The sequence below is a fragment of the Sciurus carolinensis genome, chromosome 3, assembly GCF_902686445.1.
Source record: "Sciurus carolinensis chromosome 3, mSciCar1.2, whole genome shotgun sequence".
NCBI classification, from domain to species: Eukaryota; Metazoa; Chordata; class Mammalia; order Rodentia; family Sciuridae; genus Sciurus; species Sciurus carolinensis.
This window is the reverse complement of record NC_062215.1, coordinates 18,385,546-18,411,938: the sequence shown is the minus strand read 5'-3', so window position 1 is coordinate 18,411,938 and position 26,393 is coordinate 18,385,546. Positions and strand designations below refer to the sequence as shown.

At 46.3% G+C, this 26,393-nt stretch overlaps 1 protein-coding gene across 3 annotated transcripts in view; it reads left to right on the top strand.

Annotated features, from left to right (window-relative positions):
- Dbf4b (DBF4 zinc finger B) overlaps positions 1-23,892 on the top strand; it is a 31,856-nt gene extending 7,964 nt beyond the window's left edge. For all 3 annotated transcript variants that reach the window (XM_047545851.1, XM_047545852.1, XM_047545853.1), the window contains exons 4-13: positions 9,900-10,085; positions 11,082-11,132; positions 11,887-11,974; positions 13,179-13,252; positions 15,022-15,058; positions 16,569-16,614; positions 18,986-19,102; positions 20,790-20,898; positions 21,065-21,189; positions 21,927-23,892. In XM_047545851.1, the coding sequence (XP_047401807.1) occupies positions 9,900-10,085; positions 11,082-11,132; positions 11,887-11,974; positions 13,179-13,252; positions 15,022-15,058; positions 16,569-16,614; positions 18,986-19,102; positions 20,790-20,898; positions 21,065-21,189; positions 21,927-22,851 (1,758 nt within the window). In that variant the 3' untranslated portion in view covers positions 22,852-23,892. The remainder of the gene's footprint in view (positions 1-9,899; positions 10,086-11,081; positions 11,133-11,886; positions 11,975-13,178; positions 13,253-15,021; positions 15,059-16,568; positions 16,615-18,985; positions 19,103-20,789; positions 20,899-21,064; positions 21,190-21,926) is intronic.
- The last annotated feature ends 2,501 nt before the right edge of the window (positions 23,893-26,393 follow it).

Below are 26,393 nucleotides of genomic sequence, written 5' to 3'. Positions count from 1 at the left end.
GGGGATACTGAGATTGAACCTATGGGCACTTAACCACTGAGCCACATCCCCAACCCTTTTTATTTTTAATTTTGAGACAGGGTCTTACTCAGTTGCTTAGTGCCTTCCTAAGCTGCTGAAGCTGACTTTGAACTTTCTTTTTTTTGTGGTGCTGGGGATTGAACCCAGGGCCTTGTGTATGCTAGGCAAGCACTCTACCAACTGAGCTATATCCCCAGCCCGTGACTTTGAATTTTCAATCCTCCTACCTCAGCCTCAAGTTGCTGGTTTTATAGGTGTGTGCCACCGATTATGTTTATATTTCTTATTACTAACTTAAGACATTGACATTTTCATGTCTTTATTGCCCTTCATATACATTATTTGTAATGGGAATACAGTATAATATTTTTGAGTAGATTATTGATTTACTTAATAGTTACCTAATAGACATTTAGATTATTTCTAATTTTGAGCCCTTAGAAATGACACTGGTAAACAATTTTGGTGAATCAATTAAAATATTTTTAAAATGTATGTCATATGGTAATTTTTTTTAAATTTTAATTTATTTTTATTGTAAACATATGGGATACATGTTGTTTCTGTGTGTACATGGAGTAACACCATACCATTTGCGTAATCATACATTCACATAGGGTAATAATGTTTGATTCATCCTGTTATTTTTTCCTTCCACCCCACCCCTCCCACCCCTCTTTTCCCTCTATACAGTCCCTCCTTCCTCCATTCTTGCCCCCTCCCACCCCCCATTATGTGTCATCATCCGCTTATCAGTGAGATCATTTGCCTTTTGGATTTTTGAGATTGGCTTATCTCACTTAGCATGATATTCTCCAATTTCATCCATTTGCCTGCAAATGCCATAATTTTATTATTCTTTATACCTGAGTAATATTCCATTGTATATATATACCACAGTTTCTTTATCTATTCATCAATTGAAGGGCATCTAGGTTGGTTCCACACTCTGGCTATTGTGAATTTAGCAGCTATGAACATTGATGTGGCGTATCTCTGTAGTATGCTGATTTTAAGTCCTTTGGGTATAGGCCGAGGAGTGGGATAGCTGGGTCAAATGGTGGGTCCATTCCAAGTTTTCTAAGGAGTCTCCACACTGCTTTCCAGAGTGGCTGCACTAATTTGCAGCCCCACCAGCAATGTATGACTGTACCTTTTTCCCCACATCCTCTCCAATACCTATTGTTGCTTGTATTCTTGATAATTGCCATTCTACTCAGAGTGAGATGGAATCTTAGTGTAGTTTTGATTTGGATTTCTCTTATTACTACAGATGGTGAACATTTTTTCATATGTTTCTTGATTGCTTGTAGATCCTCTTCTGTGAAGTGTCTGTTCATATCTTTAGCCCATTTGTTGATTGGGTTATTTGTATTCTTGGTGTAGAGTTTTTTGAGTTCTTTATATACTCTGGAAATTAGTGCTCTATCTGAAGTATGAGTGGCAAAGATATTCTCCCACTCTGTAGGCTCTCTCTTTGCATTGCTGATAGTTTCCTTTGCTGAGAGAAAGCTTTTTAGTTTGAATCTCTCCCAGTTATTGATTCTTGCTTTTATTTCTTGTGCTATGGGAGTCCTGTTAAGGAAGTCTGATCCTAAGCCAACAAGGTGAAGATTTGGACCTACTTTTTCTTCTATAAGATGCAGGGTCTCTGGTCTGATTTCAAGGTCCTTGATCCATTGTGAGTTGATTTTTTTGCAGGGTGAGAGATAGGGGTTTAATTTCATTCTGTTGCATATGGATTTCCAGTTTTCCCAGCACCATTTGTTGAAGAGGCTATCTTTTCTCCATTGCATATTTTTGGCACCTTTGTCTAGTATGAGAAAATTGTATTTATTTGGGTTTGTGTCTGTGTCCTCTATTCTGTACCATTGATCCACCTTTCTATTTTGGTGCCAATACCATGCTGTTTTTGTTACTATTGCTTTGTAGTATAGTTGAAGTTCTGGTATTGCGATACCCCCTGTTTCATTCTTCCTGCTAAGGATTGCTTTAGCTATTCTGGGTTTCTTATTCTTCCAGATGAATTTCATAATTGCTTGCTCTATTTCTGTAAGGTACATCATTTTGATTTTAATTGGAATTGCATTTTGGTAGTATGGCCATTTTGACAATATTAATTCTCCCTATCCAAGAACATGGGAGATCTTTCCATCTTCTAAGGTCTTCCTCAATTTCTTTCTTCAATGTTTTATAGTTTTTATTGTAGAGATCTTTTACTTCTTTGGTTAGGTTGATTCCCAAGTATTTTATTTTTTTTGAGGCTATTGCAAATGGAGTTGTTTTCCTCATTTCCCTTTCAGCTGTTTCGTCGCTTGCATATACAAATGCTTTAGATTTATGCGTGTTGATTTTATAGCCTGCTATTTTGCTGAATTCATTGATGATGTCTAGAAGTTTTCTGGAGGAGGTTTTTGGATCCTCTAAATATAGAATCATGTCATCCGCAAATAGTGACAGTTTAAGTTCCTCTTTTCCTATTCGTATCCCTTTAATTTCTTTGGTCTGCCTAATTGCTCTGGCTAGAGTTTCGAGGACAATGTTGAATAGAAGTGGTGAAAGAGAACATCCCTGTCTTGTTCCCGTTTTTAAAGGGAATGGTTTCAGTTTTTCTCCATTAAGAATGATGTTGGTCATGAGCTTAGCATAAATAACCTTTACAATGTTCAGGTATGTTCCTACTATCCCTATTTTTTCTAGTGTTTTGAGCATGAAGGGGTGTTGTATTTTGTTGAACGCTTTTTCTGCGTCAGTTGAAATAACCATATGATTCTTATCCTTAAGTCTATTGACATGATGGATTACGTTTATTGATTTACCGATGTTAAACCATCCTTGCATTCCAGGGATGAACCCCACTTCATCGTGGTGCACGATTTTCTTAATATGCTTTTGGATACAGTTTGCCAATATTTTGTTAAGGATCTTTGCATCTATATTCATCAAGGATATTGGTCTAAAATTTTCTTTCCTTGATGTGTCTTTTCCTGGTTTGGGTATGAGGGTGATATTAGCTTCATAGAATGAGTTTGGTAGGGTACCCTCCTTTTCTATTTCCTGGAATACTTTGAGAAGTATTGGAATGAGATCTTCTTTGGAGGTCTTGTAGAACTCGGCTGAGAATCCGTCTGGTCCTGGGCTTTTCTTGGATGGTAGGTTTTTAATGGCTTCTTCTATTTCATTGCTTGATATTGATCTGTTTAAATTGTGTATGTCCTCCTGGTTCAGTTTGGGAGGAGCATATGTCTCTAGAAATTTGTCAATGTCTTTGGTAGTTTCTATTTTGTTGGAATACAGATTTTCAAAGTAGCTTCTAATTATGTTCTGTATCTCAGTGGTGTCTGTCGTGATATTTCCTTTTTCATCATGAATTTTAGTAATTTGAGTTTTCTCTCTCCTTCTCTTTGTTAGTGTGGCTAAGGGTTTGTGTATTTTGTTTACTTTCTCAAAGAACCAACTTTTTGTTTTGTCAATTTTTTGAATTGTTTCTTTTGTTTCAATTTCATTGATTTGAGCTCTGATTTTAATTATTTCCTGTCTTCTATTACTTTTTGCTGTTATTCTGTTCTTCTTTTTCTAGGGATTTGAACTGTAATGTTAGGCCATTTAGTTGTTGACTTTTCATTTTTTTCTGGAATGCACTCCATGCAATGACTTTTCCTCTTAGTACCGCTTTCATAGTGTCCCAGAGATTTTGATATGTTATATCATTGTTCTCATTGACCTCTAAGAATTTTTTAATCTCCTCCCTGATGTTTTTTGTTATCCATGTTTCATTCAATAGCATATTATTTAGTCTCCAGGTGTTGGAGTAATTTCCCTTTTTTGTTTTGTCATTGATTTCTACTCTCAGTCCATTATGATCTGGTGGAACACAAGGCAGTATCTCTATTTTTTTGCATTTCCTAAGGGCTGCTTTGTGGCATAACATATGGTCTATTTTCGAGAAGGTTCCATGTGCTGCTGAGAAGAAAGTGAATCCGCTCATTGATGGATGGAATATTCTATATATGTCTATTAAGTCTAGGTTATTGATTGTGTTATTGAGTTCTATGGTTTCTTTGTTCGGTTTTTGTTTGGAAGATCTATCTAGTGGTGACAGCGGTGCATTAAAGTCACCCAGAATTATGTGTTGTGGTCTGTGTGATTCCTGAAATTGAGAAGGATTTGTTTGATGTACAGGGATGCACCATTGTTTGGGGCATAAATATTTACTATCATTATGTCTTCCTGATTTATGGTTCCCTTAAGCAGTATGAAATGTCCTTCTTTATCCCTTCTGACTAGCTTTGGCTTGAAGTCCACTTTATCTGATATAAGGATGGAAACCCCCGCTTTTTTACTGAGTCCATGTGCGTGGTACGTTTTTTCCCATCCTTTCACCTTTAGTCTGTGGATGTCTTTTTCTATGAGATGAGTCTCTTGCAGGCAGCATATTGTTGGGTCTTTCTTTTTAATCCATTCTGCCAGTCTATGTCTTTTGATTGATGAGTTTAGGCCATTAATGTTCAGGGTTATTATTGAGATATGATTTGTATTCCCAGTCATTTGGCTTATTTTTGGTTTTTAAGTGGCTTGGTTTCTCCTTTGAGTGGTTTTTCTCTAAGGTAGTTCCTCCCTTTGCTGACCTCCATTGTTGTTTTTCATTCCCTCCTCATGGAATATTTTGTTGAGAACATTCTGTAGTGCAGGCTTTCTATTTGTAAATTCTTTTAACTTTTGTTTATCATGGAAGGATTCTATTTCATCTTCAAATCTGAAGGTTAGTTTTGCTGGGTATAGGATTCTTGGTTGGCAACCATGTTCTTTCAGAGCTTGAAATATGTTGTTCCAGGTCCTTCTAGCTTTTAGAGTCTGGGTTGAGAAGTTGCTATCTGTATTGGTCTCCCCCTATATGTAATCTGATGCTTTTCTCTCACGGCCTTCAAGATCCTATCTTTATTTTGAATGTTAGGCATTTTCATTATAATGTGCCTTGGTGTGGATCTGTTGTGATTTTGTGCATTTGGTGTTCTGTAAGCCTCTTGTATTTGATTTTCCATTTCATTCTTCAGGCTTGGGAAGTTTTCTGATATTATTTCATTGAATAAGTTGTTTATTCCTTTGGTTTGTATCTCTGTGCCTTCCTTAATCCCAATAATTCTTAAATTTGGTCTTTTCATGATGTCCCATAGTTCTTGGAGATTCTGTTCATGATTTCTTACCATCTTCTCTGTTTGGGCAACTTTATTTTCAAGATTAAATATTTTGTCTTCATTGTCTGAGGTTCTGTCTTCCGAGTGGTCTAGTCTTTTGGTGATGCTTTCGATTGAGTTTTTTATTTTTTATTGTTTCCTTCATTTCAAGGATTTCCATTTGGGTTTTTTCTGAGAATCTCTATCTCTTTGTTGAAATGATCTTTTGCTTCCTGCAGGTGCTCTTTCAGCTTATTGGCATTATCATTCATTGCCTGCATTTGCTCTCTTATCTCATCCTTTGCTTCGCGAATCATCTTAATCATGTATAATCGGAAGTTCTTTTCTGACATTTCTTCTAACATACTGTCATTGGATTCTATTAATATAGAATCTAGATTTGTTTGGATCATTTTCTTCCCTTGTTTTTTCATGTTGTTCATGTATCTTCTCCTCTAGCAGTGCAGATCTGGGGTATTGCAGATTTCCCCCTATAGGCTTATAGTGGCCCTATAGGTTTCCAAAACCCTTTCTTTAAGGGGAGATCAATATTAGCAGTGCCCAATTCAGACACTATGCAATCCTAGACCAAATTGCCCCTATGAGGACAATAACAAAATTGTCATAATAAGCAGAATGAGTTAAAATATTATCTTCAATAAAACAAACAGATTTGCAATATGGTCTGCAATTTCTAATGGAGGACAAAGAGGATGCAGAGGGATGTAGAATGTGACTGTTAATGGGATAAGAAAAGATTATACATAAGTTCTAGATAATAGAAAGTGTGAGAGTGTAATCAAAAGAAATTGGATGTTAGCATGCAAAAAAGGGAGCAAGAGACTCTGAGGGAACAGGTAAACAAAAGGAAAAGAGAGCAAGAAAAGTAAAGAAATAAAAACTTAAATTTTTTTCTATAAGGAGAAGAAAGAAAATCTACAGTATAACAACCATATAGTAATGAAACCTCCCAGTGTTCAGTAGCCTGATACATGAGAGGTACCTGACAATGAGCTTCAAGCCTCCAGCAGGCGTCTCAGGTTGGGGTTTGCCCCACCTAAAGATCGGACCTAAGGCTTCCAGGATTATCCAAGATGGCCGCTCTGGCTTCGAAATGTGTTGGCAAATGGGGAGCTGCAGCTCAGGGTGTGGACGTGGTCAGCTGGAGGTCCTGGAGACGGGCTGCAGTTGGTCCGGCAGGGGTTCTGGAGGTCTGGTGTGTTTGGTGTGGTTGTGGGATCCTGGGTGCCGGGTGCAATCAATCAGTCTGAGGTCCCGGTGATAGGGCGCAGTCAGTTGGTCTGGGGGTCCTGGCAGCAGGGAGCAGTTATTCGATGTGAGGGCCCCAGAGGCAGGGAGTGATGGGTCAGGCTGAGGGATCCTGGAGACGGGGCTCAGTCAGTCCGGCCAGGGGTCCTATGGGGCCTGGCTGTTGTCTCAAAATGGCGGCAGCCACGTGTAATCAAACCTGCAGGTACTGTGACAGTGAACTTCCAGGCAACAGCAGGCAGCTGTTGCTCCACTGGCGGTCGGCGATCAGTTTGCTGACTGTTGTCGGAGGATCAGGAGGTGAATCTCCTGCGTTGGGTGATGGATAGGTGTAAGGCAGGCGATGGACAGGTGAGAGGCAGGCAAATGGCGGATGATAGGCGCCTGACAGTGAGCAATCTGCACTCAAAAAAGGCATCGATATGCTGGCAGACTGCAGGTCATCACAGCAGACAAATGGGGTAAACACCAGAGAATCGATATGCAGCAAAAACTGCCTCACCAAGAAACAGATATCCGGGCTGGGGAGATAGCTCAGTCGGCAGAGTGCTTGCCTTGCAAGCACAAGGCCCTGGGTTTGATCCCCAGCACCGCAAAAAAAAAAAAAGAAACAGATATCCTCTGCTTGAAACCGGAGTTATGGAGCGACAAGGAACGCAGCCTCCCTCTAGTCCGCCATCTTGGATCCCCCTCATATGGTAATTTTAGTAAGAGATTAACACTAGATATCTCTTATGTCTAGGAAATAGTGTGATAATGCTCAACCCAAAAGAAAATGATAACTAGGGAAAATGCATGAATATGTTTTGAATCCAGAGGTTCTTTGCTGTCAAACAAGTTAGAAACTTAGCAATTAGAAACTAAGTGCAGATGATAGAATGAGGATCATGCCCATTTGGCCCATAATTATATTTTGAACTTTTAGACCAGGTGCGGTGGTGCGCACCTGTAATCCCAGCAGTTCGGGAGGCTGAGGCAGAAGGATCTGGAGTTCAAAGCCAACCTCAGCAATTTAGCAAGGCCCTAAGCAACTCAGCGAGACCTTATCTCTAAATAAAATATAAAAAAGGACTGGAGATGTGGCTTAGTGGTTAAGTGCCCCAGGGTTCAATTCCTAGTACCTTAAAAAAAAAAAAAGCAGTGAACTTCTAGTCTCTTTGTCATTTAGCTTCTGCTGTATAAAAAAAAAAAAAAACAACTTGGGCTTAAAACAGTACTTTAGTATTTGCATTGTTGTGTGGGTGGGTGGCTGGCTGAGTAGTTTAATGGTTTCACTGGGGCTCACTCCCATAGCCGCAGTCAACTGCAGTGTCAGCTGGGCTGGAAATACCACAGTGGCCTCAATCACACATCTGGCACTTTATAGCTTCTTCTTTTTTTTTTTTGGCAGTTCTAGGAATTGAACCCAGGGCCTTGTGCTTGTGAGGCAAGCACTCTACCACCTGAGCTATATCCCCAGCCCTAGCTTCTTAAACAGTATATGAGAAGCTACTTACCTAGGTTGTACACACATATAGCATTGTGTGTATTTCTAGAAAGCTAGACCAGCTGATTTACATAGCGAATACCTGGCATCCTTCCCAGAAGGTGAAGTGGGGGGCTGCAAGGCCTTTTTGTTGGTACCTGGGATTGAACTTGGGGGCATTTAACCACTGAGTCATGTTCCCAGCCCTTTTTATATTTTATTTAGAAACAGGGTCTCACTGAGTTGCTTAGGTTCTCACTAAGTTGCCGAGGCTGGCTTTGAACTCATGATCCTCCTGCCTCAGCCTCCGGAGCCGCTGGGATTACAGGCATGTGCCACTGCGCCTGGCCTTGCAAGGCCTCTTAAGCCTATGCCCTAAAATTTTCACATATTACTTTAGCCACATTTTATTGGTCAAAATGAGCAGATTCAAGAGATTAAAAAAAGTAGACTCCAGTTGAGCGCGGTGGCACAGCTTAGGAGGCTGTCGGGAGGATCATGAGTTCAAAGTCAGTCTCAGCAATTTATGGAGACCCTGAACAACTTGGTGAGTCCTGTCTCTAAATAAAAAATTTTAAAAGGTGGTTAAGCGCCCCTGGGTTCAATCCCTGGTACCAAAAAAAAAAAGTAGTTTCCATCTCCTGATGAAAGGAACATAGTCACATTCAAGGTAGTGAGTGGGTATGCTGAAGTAGGAGGAATGCGTGGCTGTTGAGCAGTCATGGAACATTGTGCGCTCCTACCCGGTCAACACTTCTTTTGCCATATTGAAGAAGGTAGATGTACTCTTTCAAGGCATAAAAATTTTTTAAATTGTGGCAAATGTATTAACAAAATATGCCATTTTAACCTTTTTGTTTTTGTTTTTGCTTTTGCTGGGGATTGAACCCAGAAGCACTCTACCACTGACTTATGTTCCTGTCTGCCACCCCCAACCCCCACTCGCACTGCCACCTGTTTTGATTTTGAGAAAGAATCTCTTAAGTTGCCAAAATTGGCTTTGAACTTTCGATCTTGTAGCCTCCCATGTTGCTGGGATTACAGGTGTACCCTATATTCTCGGCATGTTAGCGTGTAGAGTTCATTGCATTGTTACCCTTACACTTTTTTTTTTTTTTTTTTTTTTGGGTGCTGGGGATCGAACCCAGGGCCTTGTGCTTACAAAGCAAGCACTCTACCGTCTGAGCTATCTCCCCAGCCCCCACCCTTACACTTTTATGTAACCATTGCCACTACCTGTTTCCAAACTTTATTTCTTCCCAGCTCCTCATTTGGAGGAATTTTGTTGGTAGCTTGAAATCTGCCTTAGTGATTAGCCCAGAAATCAACAACTGTGTAGAGCAGTTTTTTTATTCCCCAGAGTGTTGGTCATTTAGAATCTGCCCATTCACTGTTTGTTTCTGTCTTCTTCCCACAAAGGTGAGTTAAGTGTCATTATGCTTCAGGCACTGTGCTGGGTTCCTGGAATACAAAGATAAGTCAGAACTTCTCAGTGCCCACAAGAGGCTTATAATCTGGTTGTGAGCAGACACCTATATTGTAGCTGAGTGTTCGTCAAACCCTTTTCTGTTTCATTTTTTAGGCTCCTTTTTGTATTATGGTCAAGATCACAGATGCAATGTTTGGATGTCCCCTGTGTATCTTATACAGAAAAATCACAGCCAAATCATGCTACTCTTAATCCTTCACAGCAGCACCTCCAATGTGTGCATGCAAACTCAGTCCAGTGAAAGAACTCCAAGTCTATGGCCTGAGTCAGGAGCAGCAGTTCCTGGAGGGATATATAATATATATATATTACATTTCAGAATGATGTTTTCTTGGGGACTCAGTGCAGAGCTGCATTTAGTCTATTTAAAGACATTGATTCTGGAACTTCTGGCAGCCAAGATTTCCTTTTCCAGCTTCTCGATATTGACAATTCTACATCTGCTTTTTGGTTTTCAGCCACCTCTGTGATCTGGTTTCAGGTAATTGAGGGTTTTCTGAGCAAAGAAGTAAGTTACATTGTGTCCAGCCGCAGAGAAGCAAAGGCAGAAAGTGGTGGGACAGGCCACAGAAGCTGCCCCAGCTCCAGCGAGATCAAAGTGGAAACATTCTCTGTGGCCAATCCAAAAGGCAGCCATACCAGGCCTTCACAGAAACCTGCATACTCGGTAAGAACTTTGTGGGGTAGGAAAGATGTGTTCTGCGAACAAAGCAAGTAGGTTTTGGTAAGCCCTTTTATGTACTCTCTAGTTTGAGTTTTATCTGGTTTAATTTAATTTCATTAGAATTCAGAGACCAAGGGGCTGGGGAGATAGCTCAGTCAGTAGAGTGCTTGCCTGTAAGTACAAGGTTTCTGGGTTCGATCCCCAGAAACCCAAAAAAAAAAAAAAAAAAAAAAAAATTCAGAGACCAATAATATTTTATCACAGTTCTGAATCTAAACACTTCAGCAACGTGCCATCTTCATGTTGTCCTTTCTGTGCTCTCTGTCACTCTTTATGAGGTCTTCAGAGTCAAGTTCAGAAACCAGAGGAAAGTCCTCTGTAAAGCAGAGAGGACTTGTTGGAGTTGGCCTGGGCTTGGGCAGGAGTATACCCAGGATGTAGCTGTTCCCTTTTCCCTTGTTCTCATGTTCTTGCCAACAGTTGGGACAATATATATGCCTATGTCTTTGATTTATGCACTCTGGCTTTTTTGCTTTGGGCTTTCATTCTTATTTTTGTTTAACTTAGGCTAATATTGAAATGTCCATGAACATACACTGTTTATGATATTCATGATGAGAGACAAGTCTTCCAAGAAGCAAAGAAAAGATTTTCTAAAATGAAACACTCGTTAACCTTATCTGCTGGAGAGTGCAGAGACTCTTAAAGAGAGGTCTGAGAACATCTGTGACAGTTTGACCTTGGGTATTTTCAGAATGTCCTTCTCCATTATGGTTGAGGCTGCCAATGGTGCAGCTATCTCTGGGTGACCTGAACTTACATATGGCTTTATCTTTACTTCCTAAAGGTTCTGTGAACTCTCATTTCTTCCTATCCTCAGCTGACACTGCTCCAGACTTTCAAAGGGACATTCAAGACACCATCACTAGCCTATGTGTAAATATCTGTTTGTGTATATGTTTTGTGGTATACATAGCATACTTGATTTCTTTCTGTCAGGTGCCTATGAGCAGAGGGAAGGAGCTTCTGCAGAAGGCCATCAGAAAGCAGGTGAGCTGGACTGGGCATGGTGGCCACGCATTTAATCCCAGCAGTTTGGGAGTCTAAGGCAGGAGAATAGCAAGTTTGAGATCCACCTCAGCAACTTAGCAAGACCCTGTCTCAAATTAATAGGACTGGGGATATAGCTCCTTGGTAAAGGAACCCTGGGTTCAATTCCTAGTATCAAATAGAAAAAAGAATAGGGAAAAAAAAAAAAGATGGGTACAAGCAAGCACCGTGAAATGCCTGTAGTCCTAGAGAGAGACTGAGGTAGAAGGATTGCTTGACCCAGTTCAGTGCCAGCCAGCTTGGGCAGCATAATGAGACCCCCATCTCAAAACAAAAAAAGATGGGAACGTTGGTCAGAATGAGGGAGAGCGTGCTCCCAGTCAGAACCAGCAGAGCTTCCTGCTTGTCAGTGAGGATCCTCACTTGTATTCATCGTGGATACCTGCTATGTGAGAGAGCTTCCCTTACATAGGCCCACATGACAGACGGCTCTCTTAGAAACATATGCACCTTCATGGTCACAAGGCGGCCAGAGCAGAACACATGGCACACTGAGTTTGTGTCCTCTTGGGTTGGCCTCCTGGAGTGAAGGACTCAGTGTCTTCCTGGGGGGTGGGATGGACCTTGCAGGCACTATGCTCTCTCCCCTGCCTCCCTCTAGATCCCCGCTTGGGTGACCCAGGGTTCCCACAGTGATGTCAACTTGTCCTCAGTGTGCTCTGTCCTTGAGGCATCTCTACTCTTATCATTTCAGGGGAGCAGCAGTGGAAGAGGCAGTGGGAGCAGCAGCAGCCTCCTGATCAATGCCCGCTCCTGGGGAGTGAGGGTCCTGCATGTGGATGGTACTGCTGCCACCCTGGGCACCCTGGAGGGGAGGATCGGTGACTTTGACCGGGAATGTCAGCTTTTGGAGGGATCATGGTTGCATAAGCTTCCAGGGATTGGAAGCCAGGCACACTCAGTGCCTGTGTTGCTCCACAAGGGTGGGCTAGTGTGGGGAAGCAGGACAGCATATGCGGAGTGTGCACCTTGGCCTCGGCCTCAGTTTGATTCAGTTTGCTGTAGTTGCCCTCCAGCTAGTGTGATGATCCTGTTTTACAAATAAGGAAACAATCCTAAGATCTGTGACCACTCATCAGGTATCTGCTCTGTCCTAGGAATCACCTCACTTTAAAACCTCTCTGCAGTCCTGTCCCCTTTGTATAGATGAGGATATTGAGCCTTAGAGGGATTAGGTAAACTGTCCACAGTCTCACCAGAGTGAGCGGCATGGCCGATGTTCTGACCTAGTGTGGCCTGATGGTAAATACTATGTTCTTTCTTTTCCATATGATTGCCTCACATGATAAATGACTAATATGCTCTTGTGATAAGTTTACAAAAGAATAGTGTTCCATAATAGACTGATGGTGTCTAATCTTATACTCAGCTCCACTCTGAGTCTGGGATTTTCCCTGGTCCATCATAGGGGGGTTGATCCAGATGGAACAGTCTCCAGGTGCTGACTAGGATGCTATCCTGTCTTTTGACACCAAGATCTTTCAAGGGAATGGAAGGACTGTGCAGGGGATATTCCTAGTCTGGGTTGGGGGCAGGGGCTCCATCCCACTGCAACATCATCCTTTCCTGACTTGATCTCTTTTTCTGCCTTGCTCTGTGCTTGGGAAGCTTCTGTCTCCTTAGCCCCTGCTGGGTTTTCTACCCGAGGACATACCTATGTAGCTCAGAGGTCTGGGTTTCCCCCACAGATGCCACTCTTTACAGACTTTGGTGAGCCTAAGGCACCTCAGCCTCAGAACTGAATTGTATTCAAAGGTACAGAAAACTCAAAACCAGTTTTAGGTGGTTCCTGCAATAGAGAACCCAGCCCTTACCTCTGTTGTTAGGAGGTGCAGAGGTAACTTGTAACCAGAAGGTGGCAGACAAGGATGGCATGATCCAGCAGACTAGGCCAGGTGACCAGTTTAGTCCTCCAGCCCCAAAAGGGACCAGGTGGGATAAATAAGGAGTGGAAGCCTCTGCTATGGTCCTCTATCTTCTCTACAGAAATGACGATGCACGTGCAGCAGCTGACTCGTGGTTCTTCATGTGTAGAGAAGCAAGAACCAAAGCAGCGAGAGGTAGGTCAAAGCCATGGGCGGTTTTCAATGGACTCTGTGACAACTTGGTCAATCCCTGACCCACTTAAACCATTGTTTCCTGGCCATTATGAAAAATGTAATAGGAGTACAGTCCCTCTGTCACCTCGTTCTTTGTCCACAGCTTTACATTGCCCTTTCTTTCGCCTTGCAGATCTCCCACGTCACACTCACCCCATTGAGGCATTCACTGCAACCCCAGGCCGAGGACTGCACCTGGCCTAGATAAAATTTCCAAATGCTCATGACCTCCGAGTCAGGCTGTCATTCTAGGAACAGCTCTTGGCCTGGGAATGAGCCTGCAGATTGGATGGGTCGGGAGGGAATTGTATCATGAAATAGCTGCCATCTTCCAAATTCGTGTTTGTTTTTTCCTTTATTTATCAGGGTTAGAGCTATGTGTACCCCATCAAGAGAGCTCAGGCTCATTTAAAACTACCATGTCTTCAGCCAAACCTAAATCTAAGGATTAAACCTGCAGATCTCTCTGCATGGCCTGGCATCTAGGAGCAGAGCTAATAGTAGTAGCAAACCACATCCAAAGTGGCTGGAGCCTTCATCCTGACGCCCTTCTCTATACCCCTAACCTGGGAGTTTTGGGGTTTTCCTTTTGCTACATATATTTTTGTTCACAATTCAAAAAGATGTACAGTGAAGTCTCTCTTCCTGCTGCTGTTCCCCCACCACTGACCTCCCTCCCTGACATAAACAGTCTGAGTGGTTTTTCTGTGTCCTTCTAGGACTCTGTGCACATACAAACCAGTTTATCAAAAACCCTGCCTTTATTCAAATGCTTTGACTTGACTTTGCTTTGTCTTAATAGCCTATTTTGTAGATGTTTTGGAGTGTTTTGAAATGTTTTTCGCATAATCTGCTGATATGCAAGGAAATATGCTGGACTTTTTTGGCTTGCATTCGCCCTTTAATTGTAGCCTAAGTAGTATCTCGAACTACCCTGGGCTCAGAAGCACAGGCAGTCACAGACCGACTGGATCTCTCATCCTGGTCCCCCTTCCCAACTCTTTAGTTGATTTCTTTATTTTATTCCATTTTTTTTTAAATTTTTATATGTATTTTTAGTTGTTAATGGACCTTTATTGTATTTATTTATATGTGGTACTGAGAATCGAATCCAGTACCTCACACATGCCAGGCAAGTGCTCTTCCGCTGAGCCACAACCCCACTCTCCATTTAGTTTTTAATGTCAGCTTTATTTGACCTTGATTTAAATGTTAGTTTCGGCCCACAGAGTAAGGGTACACAAGGTGGCCCCTGGAAAGCAAATGTCCTCATTCTATAAGGTGACCTAAAATGACAGCTGTGCCTAGAAAATAAAAGCTGCCCTTTAGTGAGCATCTCCTCTGAGTTGGCACTTTCACTTGCTTTAGTTTCATCTGTGCCATATCCTGTGAGGTTGGTAGATGGCCCTCACATTACTGGTGCAGCTCCAGTTCCCACCCCAGCCTGAGGGACTCTAAAGCTCTTCTCTATACAGTCCTGCATCTTTTCTTCAAAGAGCCAGCTGCCATTGAGATTCACAGAGAGATCTCTCCATTCATCATGGCCCTGAGAGGCAGGGGGAGCCCCTGTGCCTGGTCTGCTGTAGCTCACAGCCTAGGAGTCTGGTTCTGCAGGCCTCCCAACAGCAGGAAGCAAAGTGGGACAGACTCGGTAACTCAGCGTACCAGGCCCAGTTCCTCGACCCCCGTGGCTCCCTCACATCCTTAACCTATTTTCCCTTTCCATTTAGGGAACGCGTCCAGGAGTGGAGTCAAGAACGCGGAAAGGTCAGTGTGGTAGCTTTTCCTCATCTAATTGCAATCCCTCCCTCTATAAACACTTCCCTGCGACTCCCTCTGAGGCAGCATCTGTTCACTTCTCTGTGACAGGAAGCAAGTCCAGGTTGTGTTGCCCCCTCATGTTTCCAGGGCCTGGGCCTCAGATTTCTTGGATGAGAGAGGTACACCCAGGTGCAAATGCAGAGCTGCTGGGCCAGGGCTTCTCCTTGAGAGCCGGCACCCCATGCAGGCACTTTGGCTTCTGTATCCTCTGGCTGTTCCTGGGCATCGATTGAAGTTCAGCATCCTTCTCCTGATTCAGTAGCAGTTTGGGGTGGGCAGTTTGACAGCTGCCTACCGTTTTCAGAAATGCCAAACTCCCTGAAACTGACAAACAGGCAGATTGATGGACTGTGTCTCCTGGCTCCTCTTGGACAGCAGGAGAGTTTCTCCCCCTGGATGTTTCTCCCAAAGATGCTCTTTAAGTGGCATTTATTCCTGCACAAGCAGGAGCTAAGAAAAGTCACTTGGCACCTCCTCATGCTCGAAAATCAAGGAAGTCTGTGGGGGAATTGGTTTTAATCATTGTCTGTTAATTAGAAAGATAAGAAATTGTCCCCAGAAAGTAATTAATGGGAGCTGCTGCCCAAGGAGAAAAGGCTGTTTTGCTTAGGTGCTAGGGTGGTTTCCAGTGGGGTGAGGGATTCTGAGGCACCGGCCTCCTGAGGAAATCTGTGGCTGTTAGGTCTGCCCGGGCTTCTGGCCTGCCTTGGCTACATCTTTGACAGGACTCCTAGTCACGACGGGAAGATAGAGAGGTTCTTGATGCCCAAACAGTTTTATAAATTATGCAATAATTAGCATAAAAGGGAGAGGGATGGATTGCTTGACTCCAAAATTTGTCCTTTCAGCACCCCTTTGCCCTCTTTCTTTTCAAGAACCTGAGATTCTTTGCTCTCTCCCATAAACTTCATGGAGAATGCTGCCTGGGAAATATTTTCAGGTCCCTTAGGATTCTGAGATGCCAAAAATCGAGGTCTAGGGCTAGGGAGATGGCTCAGCTGGTAGAGTGCTTGCCTCGCAAACACAAGGCCCTGAGTTCAATTCCCAGTACCACCAAAAAAAAAAAAAAAAAAAAAAACCGAGGTCTAGGAACTTTGTAGACCTTAACTCTGTATTTAGCAGAAATCAGCACGGCCTGGGTTTCCTGGGTTTCTCCCACCAGCCATGTTTCTAATGGTCATGGTACCCTTGGTGGGTTGACAGCCCCCACACAGAGGCCCTATTGAGGGAGGAGGACATGGCTAGTGCTGCAGTTACTCTGCAGCCTCTACTAGTACGACTCACTATCCCCAGGAGAGGCTGGAAGAGATGGGCGGGGTGCTCACCTCTGCCAAATGGAAAGGCACAGGCTCTTAGCTTTGGCAGAGCCTTGCCTCTTGGAGCACTTCCTGTGTGTGTGGTGTGGGCTCTGCTCTAAGACAGACAGATAGCTAATGTGTACTTCTTTCCCTTCCAGTAGCCAGACTAAAGGCACCATTCCTCAAAATCGAAGATGTGAGCAGGTAAGTAGGACCTCCTCTCTCTCCTCTTCACCCTTCCCAGGGCTATACAGAGGAGGAGGGAGAGGTACTCAGGGGACCCAAGCTGACATGTGGACCTGAAGTGTTTCCCCCTGCATCTTCATCTTCCCAAGACTCTGCTTTCTTACACTGTCGAGGAGAAGTCTCACACAGACCAAGGGGAGCCTCTGAGGGTGGCATTATGCAGTTGATACTCCTCTTAGAGATGAGTCAGAGGTTAATGATCCTGTGTGTGAATTACCTTCATTTAATACTCTCCTTTTATGAGCTCCTGGTGTCCCATCCCGACTCATTATTGTTGCTCCTTGCTGGGTGTGTGCTGACACTTAATTCATTTCTGGTCCAGTCACAGTGCTAGTACAGTTCACGACATCTTGGCTGCAGTGTGGATGCATGAGGTGGCATTGGGATTCCCTTGTCAGACCACCTGGTACAGGATAAAGGCTTTCTGTTTTGCTTTGAAAGGCCCTTTTCAGGCACATATCTCATGACAGCCCTGGGTGACAAAAAACATGAATCCTATCCTTTCCTAGTAGGAAAACTAAGGTCAGAGAAGCCAGGGATTTGTACAGGCACCTTGCTAGTAAATTGCAGCCCAAGGCTAGAAGCCAGGAGCCCCAACTGCCCTACTTAGTCCCTCTGTCCACTGTAATGTCTCCTTCTTACCTAAAGCAGGAGGGTCACCTTGATAATGTTAAACTGATGAGCTCTTTGCAGCCACCTTGGTTATCAGTGTCTTTGATAAATACTAGACCAGAAGTTCACATAAATCAACAATTATTTTAAAATTTTAAAAAAAGATTTAAAGGAAATAAGACTATTTGTACCCAACAGAGACTGCTGGGACCAGAACTTTCTGGGTTCCTTAGCCTCAAGCAGAACAGCTGAAAACCCAGCCCCAGGAGCTCCAGGCCCATCCTCTCCATGGGCCTACATTCCCTTCTTAGTGTCTCTAAACAGTAGATTTGGCTTTGGTGGTCCAAAGGCACATAGAAGGCACTTCCTCCAGTTCCAGTGGGGTGAAGCATGGGCTCTTCAGTGCCTAGCTCCTGTACAACAAGATAAACACAAGGAACTGACTGGGATGCAGTGGCTGAGACACTACCGCTGCCTTGGTATCGGCACTGCACATGGCAGGTAATATCACTGTCACCAGAGGGGTTACATAGCTTGTGTGCTCCTAGCATCACAGACCAGAGAAGAAAGTCAAGCAGAGCTAAAGTTTCTGTGATTCTTTTATGTGCTGTTCTGAAGCAGTTGCTTTTCAAAGCCTGTTAGCCTGATCAACATGAAGCCTCCTAAGTAGAAACAGTGTCCATAAGGAGAAAGAGTGGTGCTGGGGTTGTGAACCCCCGCTTCTGCTTAAGGACCCAAAAAGACATTTGTTAATTTCCTTCTGAGGCCCCGCACTCTCCCCACCACCACCACAACCAGAGCATGGGCTACTCCAACCAAGCACAGTGTGCTCGGCAGTGACCTCAGTCAGCAGGGTTTGCAGAGTACACACAAGTCGGTTCTGGCTCTGTAAGTTCCTAAATGTCTTCAACTTAAGGCACATTGCCAGAGCCACTCCATACGGGTCTGGCCATCCAGAACCTTTATTTGTGCCTCTTTTCTGTTCACAACACCAGCAAATGGTACCAAGGACCATATTAGTGCAAAAACACTTCTTTTCACAGAACAGGAAAATCACTGCTGTGATTTAAACATTCTTCCATTTGGGTTCTGCCAGGCTAAAGCCCTTGAAAGTTGTAGGGTCAAGAGGCAGAATGGGAAGAACCAGCTCAGAAATCTGGAGTGGTGGCTTCTGGTCTGGTCTTGGCCACTTACCAGTCATGAACCCTTGAGCAAGTCACAGAACCTTTTGGGTTTCCTTTCTTATGTAAAATTAGATAAGACCACTTATTCCACTCAGCCCAGAGGGTGCTTATTAGACTCAAATGAGCTTGAGTGAGTACACATTTGGAAAGTAGATTAACGCCAGGCATCGCACACGATCACAGCTACTCCCGAGGCAGAGGCAGGAGGATTATTAAGTTTGAGGTCAGCTTGGACAACTAGACAAGACACTGTGTCAAAATAAAAAGAGCTGGAGATGTAACCCAGTGGTAGAGCACTTGCCTAGCAAGTCCAAGGTCCTGATTTCAATCCTCAGTACCACAAAGAAAAGAAAAGGAAGACAGGGAGAGCATAGTTAATGGTACTAATTTTACCTACAGAGGCTGGTAAGAGTTCTGTTTTAGAACTTAGAAAATGTCAGGATTAGAATTCTGGAGGGAGGCTGGTCCCCTTCCTCATCTTCTCCCCTCCCCACTGGAGTCAAAGCAGAAGGTTTTTTTTGTGTGTGTTTCAGGAAGTTTCGTCCTTTCCACCATCAGTTTAAATCCTTTCCTGAAATTTCTTTTCTGGGACCCAAAGATGCAAGTCCCTTTGAGGCCCCGACAACTCCGGGCAGCTCACACCGTACCAGGTAGGTCTTTTTGATTCCTGAGTACCAAGGACTGGTTACAGGCCAAAGTCCTCCCCCTCAGGGTCCTGCTGGTCAGATTTGGGAATAGCCATCTGTTTGCTCCTTTGGCAAAGTCTGTTCTGGGAACTTAGCCCAAAGAAGAGAGGCACCAGGAGTATTCGTCCATTTTATTTGGTGTTCTTCATGCCTACAAAGGAATTTAACTTAAGTGTCCAGAGGGCAATAGACTCGTTTCTCAAACTCAGATCTGTAGACCACCATTATCAGAGTGCCCCTATGGTGCCACTGAAAAATGCAAGTTCTAACTGGGTGTGGTAGCATATACTTGTGGCACTCGTCAGTGACTCCAGAGGCGGAGGCAGGAGGATCCCAAGTTTGAGATCAGCCTGGGCAATTTTGTAAGACCCTGTCTCAAAATAAAAGGGGCTAGGGATGTAGCTCAGTGGTAGATGGCCCCTGGATTTAATCCCTGGTACTAAAAAAAAAAATACATATTTTTTAATATCTCTGATCATGTGTGTGTGTGTGTGTGTGTGTGTGTGTGTGTGTGTATGAGATATATATATATATATATATATATATATATATATATATATATATATATGGGTTCCTAGACTTAAACCCACAACTACAGAATCAGAATCTCTGATCATTGAGCCCTAAAAGCTGCATTCCTACAAGTTTCCAGATGATATCAATGCACATCAAAGTTAGAGGCCTTTTAGGCTAAACACAGAGAATAACTTAAAGGGATGAGACCAGAGGGACTGCATTGTGTGGCCATGGTGGCTTGTAGTCTTGCTCATGTTCATACTCTACAGATATTAGAAAGTTTGAACCTTAACTGGCCAAAGTAGAGAAAGAATTTTACTCATGTGGTGGACTAGCTGTCTTCTCAGATGCTCACTAACTTCTGAGCCACAGGGTTGGTTCATGGGCCCTCTCAGCCCAAGAGCTCCTGGGACCATGGAGAGCCTGTGAGCTCCTCAGCGGACAAAAGGCTGTGGGTCAGGAAATAGTGCATATGGGAGGGAAGAGAAAGGAATGTGGCAGTGGATGGAGGCGAGAACAAGGAGAGAAAGGGCTGAGGTTAAGTCCCAAATACCTTCATTCCTTTCCTGGAAGGTGCAAGGAATACCAGGAGAGCCAGTCAGGAGGTGGCCCAGGCAAGGCAGGGCAGCTGGGCCTGGTATGACCTGGGGATTGCAGAGCAGCTGGGAGGCCATAAAGGGAAGGCAGTGAGGCAGTGAAACTTTGGCTTCTGCCTGGGTGGGGGATTGGGTCAGTTAGGACATCAGGGTGCAGTGCCCACACATGTGCGTGCATGCGCGTGCGTGTGTGCGTGCATGTGTGTGTTTGAATATTTTTTTATTTTCATTTTCCCTACAAACTCTTCTGGCCACCGCCATCACTACTCACCCTCCCCTGTGGTTTCAGAGATGTGTGTGTGGAGAAGATAGATAAGAGAGGCTGCCCACAGGGAAGCCTCACCTTCCTTGTTGCCTCCCCTACCACCCTTGGACATGTGGCACCAAGGACAGGACAAACCTGCCCACTATGCCTGCCTGGCCCCTTGGCCATTTTGGTCCTTCCCCTGAGAAGGACCTGAGCTCTAAGCCCTAAGCAGCAGCTCCTCCTCTGGGGACCCCAGTGGTGACCACTTTCCCCCACCCTGTACCTTTCCCAGAGAACTCAAGGACCGAGAGCCAAGCCTTCAATCAGCTGCGCGCACCATGCCCAGGAGGAGGAAGGGCTACTGCGAGTGCTGCCAGGGGCCCTTTGAGGAGCTCCACGTGGTGAGCCCCTTCCCACCAGATCCCACTCCCCAGACTGTCCAGACAGAGCCCAGCCTGCAGTCCCCACCCTGACATGCCCTCCAGTTCCAGGGGCTGAATGGAAGGTCTGCTCTCCCCGCCTCTCAAACCTGCCTAATGCCCTCTGCCTCCTCTTGCCCCTGGACAGCACCTTCAGAGTGCCCAGCACCAGGGCTTTGCCCTAGAAGCCCATCCATATGCAGAAGTCGATCGGATCATTGCCCAGCTCAGCCACAGCTTTGCGGATGTCGCCTCCCAGGCCAGCCTCCCCAGGTGAGCACCGTAGCTGCAGCACACCTGCGTCTCTCTCCTCCTCTTGCCCTCACCAGCTAGGAAGGAACCCTCAGGTTGGCAGCAGCAGGGACCAGTTTGTAACATTTTTCTCACCTTCCCACCATCCTCTGTCCTATTTGTTTTAGGGGTGGCCATTGGCATGGTAGGGAGTGAGCAGTTTTGCTCAGCTAGAAGTGGACAAAGTTCCTGAGTCCCCTGGATGGGTAATGAGCAAGGTCCTTCTCCTCTGTGGTCGGAGTTACCCCCACAAAGAAGGACTACATGGGGTTTGGTGGAGATTCCTAGGCTCTCTGAGCCCAGCTTCTCCCAGCTGCCCAAGGGCAGACCCCTCCCACCTGGGCTGTGGCTTCATTTCTCATCCCAGTTCTCCACATCTGGGCTAAGCTTGGACAGCCAGCTTCTGTGCTATTTTCTGCAGCTACCAAAGGGCACAGCCTCCTCTGTGAAGTCATTCAGTGGAAGAGACTCTACCCAGCTCCTCTGTCCAGCCCCAGCCACAGGCTGCAGAGCCAAGAGGAGTACACACAGCTCTGGCTGCTCCTGCAGGGTCAGACCAGAGAGGCCTTTCCCAGAGGGGCAGCTCTCTTCACTAAAACTCAGAAGGGGTAGCAGTACCTAGGCCACTTTCCCTATCCTCAGCCCCAACCAGGAAGTTCCCATCTTGCTGCCTGTCTGGAGCTGAGCCTGCAGCTCATTGAGTATTTCTGTCCCCACAGGCAATCAGATTCCACAGCTTCTGAATGTGACCCTCTCTGTCCTGAGACTTCGTCCCCCAGCCAACCCTCCCATCCCGGGGTGGCATCTCCCTGGATGAGCAAAGAAGATGACTGCCAGGCCCCAAGTACCCCAGGGCAGGATGCAACAGTGGACAGTGCGGAAGCATCACCTGAGCCTGCAGGGACTGGCCAGGTACCTGGACCAGTAGCAAGCTGCCAGGAGCTAGGTGGACCAGTTGATGTGTTTGTGGACCCCTCAGGAACACCAGTATCCAGGAGCCCCACTTACCAGCACCTCCTGACCAGCTCTGGTTTAATGGACCTCTCCTCTGGCCCGGACTCGGCACTTGTTGGTCACAAGCGGAAGATTCAGTTCCCCAGTGGCAGTGCTGAGAAGAGACCAGGTGCCTCGTTCCTTGCACCTGGAGCCCCCAGCCCCTGTGGCACCAGGACAACTGGTAGCAGGCATCTTCTTTCCCTTCCCCATCCAGGCTGTGAGTCTAAGCCCCGAGCCTCCCTCCTGCCCTTCTGCTACACACAGGCCTGCTTCTCCCTCCCAGACCCCTTACCCTGGCAGTCCACAGACAGAGCAGTGGAGTTTACACAACCCCTCTGGCCAAGGGGAGAATGGCCACCAGGACCTGAGGATTCCGAGTGTACAGCCCCTGGTCCTATACCCTGCAGGCCGACTGACTCCCCAGCTGCCCCTCAGGCCCCAGCCAGCTGTCGGCCCACCTGCACTCCACCACGGGAGGGCCTGCAGGGAGCCAGGCCTCCTCACTCCCCCATCCTCGGCCAGCCAGCATGGGAGCCAGCTGCTCCAGATGGTTCTGGGCCCCTCCGCCTCTCCAAGTCCCTGTCTCCCTGTCTCCCAGTCTCAGGCCCCACCCAGTGCTGGCCGAGAGCTGCTTCTGTGAGTCCCTAGCTCTTCACAAGACCAGACAGCTCCAGCCTGCAGAGCCACCGATCTAGGTTATGCCTCTGCTTGGTGTTGTACACCTGGCCAGGGGCAGCCAAGACCAGGAAGAGCAGAGCCAGAACAACCCCAGGTCTGCCCTTTGAGGTGCAAGTAAGTAGCTATGCTCAGCCTGTGGAGCCCAGAAAGCCAGACCTCCCACCTGCAGGTCTTTGGGAAGGACTGAGGGAGCCTAGGCTGGGGTGCTCTCTCCTACCCCTACCTCCAGTCATGGCCAGCCGCTCACACCAGGAGGCAGAGGTGAGACTGGCATAGGGAGGGAACATGAAGAAGCTGGGGTGACAGGAGGCCGGGCCCAGTGTCTGGGCCCTCTATAGGCGCTTGCCTCTTTGCAGAGCAGAGTTAGTTGTTGGTGTTCCCCACCCCCACCCCAGCCTCCTTTCCCACAAGCATGTGGTCTCCTGCGCTCGGATGCCTGTGTGTGTGTCCCCTCCCCCAGCCCCCCACGCTCACACAGATCCTCAGGAACATATGAAGCAGAGGAGGGGCCCAGGCTGCGGCACTGCAGCACTCCCTCCCCCATGCACTTAGTTGGGCGCAGCACTGACCTTTCCCCTGAGCCCAGGATGTGGCCACGGCCCTCTCTGGGGACCCCTCAGATCTCCTCTGCAGACTCAGCTCAAGCTGCCCACCCGGAGTCCTGCTGTTCCAGGGTCAGTGTCTCACCTGCCAACTTCTGCATCGCCCTCTTCCCTCCCTCCTTCCCTAAGGACCTCCCCCCATTTCTTACTGCCAAGCCATTAATCTGGAGGCAGAAATGGGTTTGCTATCGATTCTTTGGCCACTTTTTTTTTTTTTTTTTATTACAATTTGTACTGTGGTTCTTCTCACCCTTCTGCCTTTGTGTGTTTGTCTCTTTAAATGTTGAAGCTGCCTGAAGCCTGGTGCTATTCTGTGTCTCCTTTCGGAGGAAGAAAGGGGGGCCTAGCTGTGGGTGAAGACCTGAGTTGTTAGTTTGGAAATAGAGCAACTGTGTACAGCCGTCCTTAGAGGCCCTGTTTGGCCTTTTTATGCCATTCCTGTTAAATTTCACAATTCATCCTGTTTCAGGAAATGTAAATAAATTTGTTAATAACAAATAGCAAAGAGATGGAGTGCAATGTGTCAGTCCTCAATCTGCCCTCCAGTGACCCAAGGCAGGGGAAAGGGCCCAGCAGATACCAACAAAATAGCTGGGTAGCAGAATGGGGTCCCCTGCAAGGGGAGAATGTGAGTGGCACCACCCTCCTGTGGCCTAGCCGGGTGCCGAGGGCAACAGGACCATCCATCCCTGCCAGCCTCTTTCCATTCCTAACTGGGCACCCACCTGGCTCTGCTACCCAGGGGGTGGTCACCTGCAGAGGGCATGCCTGTCACCCACCAAGAAAACTCCCCTGCCTCCGTGGGCATTCCTACTCCAAATCCTCTCCCTTTCCTGGGGACCTGATGATGGCTTGCTTCTGGCCCCTATGAGGGATAGCCATTTCCTTTTGTGACATGTTCCCCACTACCTTTCCCATGGTGGCACCTGTCTCCTCTGTCTCAGACTGCTGGTGCCCTCGTGTGCTGCTCACTCAGAGCCCGTCACACAGGTTCTGATGCGCTCATTGCCATCACTGGGACCTGTTTCTCCCACCTCGTGTCTGACCCATCTCAATGACGGTGACCTCAGACATTTCTGCCAGGCCATAACCTCCAGGCTACAATATTGCAGTCATTTGTCCAGTTCAGCTTCCAGACTGTAGACTTAGGTTAAAAAAGAGGAGCAGCAAACACCTGAGTTTTGACCCAGGACCTATGGGTGCTGCTTGACAAAAGTTAGGCCCTTTAGTGACTCCTTAACTGTTCAGACCTCTACTCTTCAAGTCCACTTTCCCCAGTCACCCCTCCTCAGCAGATGACCTTGACTCTGACTCATTAGGCACTGCCTCATCTTACTGACATCCCCCTTCAACATCATCTTGCTCTTGGTTTCTCTTTCAAAGGAGACTCTGTCCTTCCCCAAGTCACACGGGTTCTGTGCTTTCCAGCCACTCTTGTTTCTTCCAACTCGCCACTTCTCTCCTTTGCTTGAAAACTCAATGCCTTTCCATCCTGGAAGATAGGACTATAGGAGGGCTCCTCCTCCTGTTGCCTGACTACTTCCTGAAGCTGCCTCCATCGTCCACTTCCTCCCCTTCTGAACCTCCTTGGTGGCTCTGACTGAAGCATTCCCAAGGTCATCAGATAGCCTGCTAATGACAAAGTCTGGTTCCTCTTTTTGAAACCCCAGTCCCAGCAATCCCATATTAGCCTGGATCTACCCCCGCCCTGCTCCTGACCATTGCCTGCCCACTCAGCCACCTGTCCATCATTCAGCACAGGCCTGAGGTGTCGGCCTCGAGTCAGCCCCAGACCTGGAAGAGCCCTCAGCTCTAACAGCTTTCCCCACACTAGTTCAGGGACCTTCGCTCTCAACTCCTCTCACCATCCTTTCACTTCACTACGGTGTGACCTGCACGGGTAGTCCCTCCTCTAGCCCCCTTCTGAATTCCAGTCTCACAGGAGGGGGCTCTGCTGAGCAAAGGCAGGATCTCTGTGCTCCCTGAACTCACACTGGCACTTGGGGGCAAGTCCCTTTACAACTGTGGTCTCGGTTTCCTCATCTTGAAATGAGAGGCACAGATGAGATGATTTCAAAGGTCCTCTCAATAATAAAATGCCATACCCCATCAAATCACTTATATCCTTCCTTGTCCTGCTACCTTCACACGCAGCAGACCTGAGAACAACTCAAAACAAGACTCAGGGCCCGCTTTGTGCTCATTTCCCAGCATTCTCCAACAGCAACCTCTCATGTCCAGTTGGTCCCAAGTCCTTCTCCCCCCCTTCTGAATGTCCTGCCCCGCACACCCACCCTTCTCTTTCTCTCTGCCATCTCCCAGTGCCAGTCCCCCATCCACCTTGGAAATCCACAAGCAGTTCAGCCTCTTGGTCAGCTCTGCTCCTGCCCTGGAATGCCCATAGTTCAAGGCGCGAGTTCCGTGTTGCCCTAGAACCCTGTAGTATGGAGCCATGAGGGCCTAAGTTCAAAACCAGGTCCTGCTACTTAATTCGGACCTTTGGAAAACTCCTGAAACTGTTTTCTTAATCTGAAGTGGAGGTAACATTGCTTCCTACTCACTAGGAAGTCAAAGGATTAAATTGCATCTGCGTGAGGTGCTAGGCACAGAGCTTGGCACGGCAGCAATCCCGCTTACCACCCCACATGCGCCAGTGCACTCTCCCGTCTAGACACTTAAATTCAGCTTACTTCCACTAATCATCCATCTCGCAATGTCCCTCTGTGACCTCTGTCCTCATCTCTGGCGTAAATTTGTGGATGAAGGAACACCATAAGACACCCTGTCCCCAGGCCCCCTATCCAGGGGCTGGCTCCCCAGAGCTTGGAGGATCCATTGTGTGAGCAAGAAGGGGCATTTGTGCTCCACAAGCCTTTCAAAGGACAGGTGTGCCTGGGACCTGGTGCCCCA